This window comes from Orycteropus afer, unplaced genomic scaffold (assembly GCF_000298275.1).
Source record: "Orycteropus afer afer isolate SDZICR_OR568_19922 unplaced genomic scaffold, OryAfe1.0 scaffold00309, whole genome shotgun sequence".
NCBI lineage: Eukaryota > Metazoa > Chordata > Mammalia > Tubulidentata > Orycteropodidae > Orycteropus > Orycteropus afer.
Window position 1 is genome coordinate 2201716 of NW_006921896.1, and position 5817 is coordinate 2207532.

Below are 5817 nucleotides of genomic sequence, written 5' to 3' on the forward strand. Positions count from 1 at the left end.
GTTAATTTTTGAGTTCTTAATTTTATTTAAAAATATTTACAGCTCTGGTAGCATAGTGCCTAAGGCACTTGACTGCTAACCAGAAGGCTGGCGGTTCAAACTCACCAGCCACTCCTCGGAAGGAAGGTTGGGCAATCTACTTCTGTAGTGATACTGCCTCAGAAACCCAAGGAGGGGTCGCTGTGAGTCGGGTCCAACTTGACGGCACATAACAACAACAAAGGTGATAAAGGATCAGCCAAATCCTCTGTCATTGTTGACGGCTACTTGAAGTGCTTCTTCCACTCTTTCCATTGTTGAATATTTAGGGAGAAAGAGGACACTAACACATGTCTGTACTCTTATGGGATCTTTTTCATTCCAATTTTCAGGGCAGCAAAACGTTATTTTCATATTCTTTAACTCTTTAAATTGTAGTCTGTCAGTTCCTGTAAGAAACACTAAAGAGAATAAAATTGGTTTAGACATAAAGAACAAAATCTTCATATATACAAAAATCTGTTTATTCAAAAATAATTAATGAGGGTCTATCTGCAGAGTCCCAGGTTAGAAAGTGTGTTGGAGGCTGTATTAGAATAGTCACTGCTCTCAAGAACGCTGCAGTCTGGTTGGGAATATTAGACTCTTGTGCAGAAAAACACAATTAGCAAGAGAAAATTTAAAAGGTATATAAAATATAAAAAGGTATATAAAATTTAAAAGGTATTATAGGGCAGCCAAACAAGTACCATGGAGTTAATAACCTCCTGAGTGTAAATGCTATATAAAAAGAAAGATAGAGTCAGGCTAGGGTTACTGAGAAGACATTCCAGAGTTTGGAATTAACATGGACAGTTAAAATGCGAAAAGGTTTAGAGAGGCAACAAGGAAGTTGGTGAAGGTACAGAACAGTTTGGGAAGGAACTTCAGAGAAAGCCTGGAGATATTAAGGTTCAAGGTGATCTCTGGGGTATATAGACAAGGGAACTGTTAGGCCAGAACAGAAATGTCCTAGAAGTGGTGACACTGGAAAGTTATGCTGTTCTTCTGGAGAAGTATAAGTATCTTTCAATACAATATTACCCATAAAAATAAGAACAAGGACTTCTGGCAAGATGGCAGACTAGGCAAGCCACTCAGACTTTCTACATCAAAGACACGGGCAACCAAATGAAACACATACAGATGATACTCCTGGAACTATAAGTTTTGAAGGAAATGATAAAGAAGTGGATCAAATACCAACTAGAAGAAGAAACTGAATGAAAACAGTGAACAGGAGACAAACGGAGCTGTAAATAGTCAACTAGCCTGACACAGCATGCACATTTTCAATTTTAGCAAGCAGTGTTCCAATAGAGACATGCATGTACACACACACTGCCATCAAGTCAGATCTGACTCATAGTGACCCTTCCTTGAGTTTCTGAGGCAGCATCACTATGAAAGTAGATTGCCCAACTTTCCTTCCTAGGAGTGGCTGGTGGGTTTGAATCATCAACCTTCTGGTAAGCAGTTAAATGCTTTAGGCACTATGCCACTAGAGCTCCTAGAGGCAGTAACCTCATAATTGGTTCTACTTGCAGAGGACTGCACATGTACTCAGGCCAGCAGCTGGCAATAGAAAGCAACATGCCCACATTGCCCAACCACACCTGTACCTCCTGCAGCCCTACCCACTAGGTAAGGGCCACCACCAGTTCCTGCACTGACTGCTCAATGATAGATGGTGTCCAACATTAGCCCAACCCACTCTCAACTGCTCTACATGAACAGCAAGCAGAGAACTACAAGCGTGAGCTCCCATCCTCTACCGCACCCACCAGGATAGGCAGTGAGTGCCTAAGTGCTGTCAAACTAGCAAAAAGAGTCACACACTGACCCCAACATAACAAAACAAAATATATCTGAGCAAAATACACTAACATATCATAACCAATTAAATAAAAATACCACACCACCGTAATGTCTTGAAGACAACAGACAATCTCATTTTACACAAAAAAGCAACACAGAGTAGCATAAACAAATGAACAAACTACAGAACCAGAAAACTTTCCTCAGGAAGAAATGGCATTGAAATTACCTGTTAAGGAATTCAAAGTAATTACATTTGTTGTTGTTGTTTTTGTTAATGTGCCATGGAATCGGACCTGACTCATAGCGACCTCTCCTTGTGCTGCCGAGGCAGTATCACTATGGAAGTAGATTGCCCAACCTTCCTTCTGAGGAGTGGCTGGGGGGTTTGAACCACCAGCCTTCTGGTTAGCAGTCAAGTGCCTGAGGCACTACTCTACCAGAGCTCCCATAATTTTGTTTAGGTACCTTCAAAGGATCAAGAGAAAGATCATAGAAAACACAGGCAAAATTCTAGAAGAATTTAATAAATGAAAAATTAGAAACCACATAAAAACAGCAAATAGAACTTCAGAATATTAAGGTTTCAGAAATAGATAACACATTGAAAGGGCAAAGGAGTAGAATTTTATCAAGGGAAGACAGAATCAGCAATACTGAAGACAAACCTCTCAATACTATTCTGTTAGAGGAACAATCAGAAAAAAGAATGAAAAAAAAGAAGAAGAAGAAGAAACCCTAATACTTATATGCGACACCATCAAGAGTAATAACTTACATGTGATAAGAATTTCAGAACAGGAAGGGACCAAAGAAAACCAGAGAAAATAGTCAAAGATTTCTTGGAAGAAAATTTCCCTAATATGATGAGAAATGAGAAGATATGCATTAAGAAGCTCAATGAACCCCAAATAGGACACAATCAAAAGAAAATCACCAAGACATATCATAACAAAACTTCAAAGACAAAGAATTCTGAAAGTAGCTCAGGAAAAAAAGACAAATTATCTACAAAGGACAGCCAAGAAGACTGAACTCTGATTTCTTGGCAGAAATGATAGAGACCAGAAGGCAATGGGTGAACGCACTTCTGTGGCTTCCAGCCAAACAAAAGACAGGCATATGAGGTGAACATTTACATTAGGTAGATACACTCCTTGGAGAGAACAATCATGTGAGAATAGAAGGGCTGTGTATGTACAGGGAGACAGCTCAGGGGGCAGGAGTGCATGAAGGGATGAACACAGGGAAGAAGTAACTATGGGGGGAAGTCAGAGGGGAGCTGTTGAATTATGGTAAATTGTAGTCAATGTCATGAGACAAAGTGTATGTGAACTGCTGTATGGAAAGTGAATTTGCTCTGTAAACTTTCACCCAAATCACAATTAAAAAAAAAAAAAAAGGCAATGGGATGACATATATGTAACCCTCAAAGAAAAAAACTGCCAACCAAGAATGATATATCAAGAAAAACTGTCCCTCAAATTCAATGGTGAAATTAGGACATTTCCAGATAAACAGAAATTAAGAGAATTTGCCAAAGAACAGATCAACCTTACAAGAGATGCTAAAGGGAATCCTTTGGACAGAATATCAATAATGGCAGATAACAATCTGAGATCAACACACATGACATCACACAGAAACCAACTGAGATATAGAAATATCTATCTCAAGTAAAATAAACCTAGGAGACTGAAAATAGACCAGATATAAATTTTTAAATGAGGACAAATACAACCCAAAAAGAGGGAATAAACAGTGTAGTTACAGAACTTCCAAATGGAGAAGAAGTCAAGAAGATCTCAAGATAGAACAGACTGTTTTAAACTTGGAATGAAAATAATAATTACAGGGTAACCTAAAAGAAAATTAATAAACATTCTCACCAAAATAAAAATAACAAAGTTACAAAAATTTAGCAAACACAAAACAATAGCAATAAAGGAAATGATAAGATAATCTATAAATTAGCTCAGCACAGAAAATTATATGGAACCAAGTGAATAGCAGCTCCACAAAAACACACAGAAAATTACAGCAATAAATTCAAACCTATCGATAATTATACTGATGTAAATGAACTTGGTTCTTTGTAAGGATTAATAAAATTAACAAACCATCAGCAAATCTAACAAGGGATAAAAGGAGAAGATGAAAATAACATGAATAATAAATGAAATGGGTGACCTCACAACAGAACCAACTGAAATAAAAAGGATAATAACAGAATACTATGAAGAACTGTACTCCAATAAATTTGAAAACTTAAAAGAAATGGGCAGATTTCTAGAAACACACTACCTACCTAAACTAACACAGACTGAGGTAGAAAATTTGAACAGACCTGTCACAAAAGGAGAAATTAAACAAGTCGTTAAAAAACCACCAATACATACAAAAAAGTTCTAGCCTAAATGACTTCACTGGCAAATTCTACCAAACATTCAGAGAAGAGCTGACATCGATTCTACTTGAATTATTCCAGACTATAGGAAGAGGGAATACTTACAAATTCATTTTGTGAAGGGAGAATAATGCTGATACCTAGTCAGGCAAAGACACCTCTAAAAAAGAAAATTATAGAATAATATTCCTCATGAACATAGATATACACAGTCTCAACAAAACCAAAGCCAGCAAACTCCAACAACAAATCAAAAAATAATATGACCAAGGGGGATTCACACCAAGTATGCAAAGATGGTTCAACATCAGAAAAACAACCAATGTAATCCACCACATAAATAAAACAAAAGAGAAGTACCATATGATCATATCAATTGACACAAAACAGGCATTGGACAAAATCCAACCCCCATTCCTGATAAAAATGCTCAATAAAATAGGAATAGAAGGGAAATTCCTCAACATAATTAAGGGCATATAAACAAAAGCAACAGGTAACATTGGTCTCAATGGAGAGAGAGTGAAAATATTTCCCTTATGAATGAGTGTCAGACAAGGATACCATTTGTAACCAATTTTATTCGATATTGTATTGAAAGCCCCATCCTGAACAATAAGTCAAGAAAGGGAAATAAAAAGTATCCAAACTGGCAAAGAAGAAGTAAAACTACCTCTACTGGCAGATGGTTGTTGTTGTTAGGTGCTGTCGAGTTGGCTCCAAGTCATAGCAACCCTATGTACAACAGAACAAAACAATGTACAGTCCTGTGTCGGCCTCACAATCCTTGCTCTGTGGGAGCCCACTGTTGCAGCCACTGTGTCAATCCATCTTGTTCAGGGCTTTCCCCTTTTTTGGTGACCCTCCACTTTACCAATCATGATATCCTTCTTCAGGGAATGGTTCCCTCTGACAACATGACCAAAGTAAGGCAAAGTCAGGCCATTCTAAATTTCAAGGAGCATTCTGGCTGCATTTATTCCAGGACAGATTTGTTTGTTTTTTTTGGCAGGCCATGGTACTTTCAGTATTCTTTGCCAACACCACAACTCAAAAGCATCAACTCTTCTTCAGTCTTCCTTGTTCACTGTCCAGCTTTCACGTGCATATGAGGCAATTGAAAATACCATGGCTTGTGTTAGGCACACCTTAGTCTTCAAAGAGACTTCTCTGCTCCTGTGCAGCTGAAAGAGGTCTTTGCAGCAGATGTGCCCAGTGCAATATGTCATTGGATGTCAACTGCTGCTTTCATTGGTGTTGACTGTGGAAACAAGTAATATGAAATCTTTGACAACTTCCTTCTTTTCTCTATTTGTTGTGATGCTGCTTATTGGTCCAGTTGTGAGGATTTTCTTTATGTTGATATGTAATCTACACTCCAGACTGTAGCCTTTAATCTTCATCAGTAAGTGCTTCAAGTCATCTTCATTTTAAGCAAGTAAAGTTTTGTCACCTGCATATTGCAGGTTGTTAATGAGTCTTCCTCCAATTCTGATGCCACATTCTTCTTCATCCAGCTTCTTGGATTATTTGCTCAGTGTACAGAGTGAATAAGTAGGGTTAAAGGATATAAC

General features: G+C 37.8%; 1 protein-coding gene across 1 annotated transcript in view; it reads right to left on the reverse strand.

Annotated features, from left to right (window-relative positions):
* Window positions 1-234: 234 nt before the first annotated feature.
* The window catches only part of HERC5 (HECT and RLD domain containing E3 ubiquitin protein ligase 5), a 125734-nt gene continuing 120151 nt past the window's right edge, over window positions 235-5817 (reverse strand). Inside the window, exons 20-21 of the mRNA XM_042782412.1 lie at window positions 2505-2518; window positions 235-440 (exon numbers count right to left, since the gene is read on the reverse strand). Coding sequence (XP_042638346.1) covers window positions 235-440; window positions 2505-2518 — 220 coding nt within the window. The remainder of the gene's footprint in view (window positions 441-2504; window positions 2519-5817) is intronic.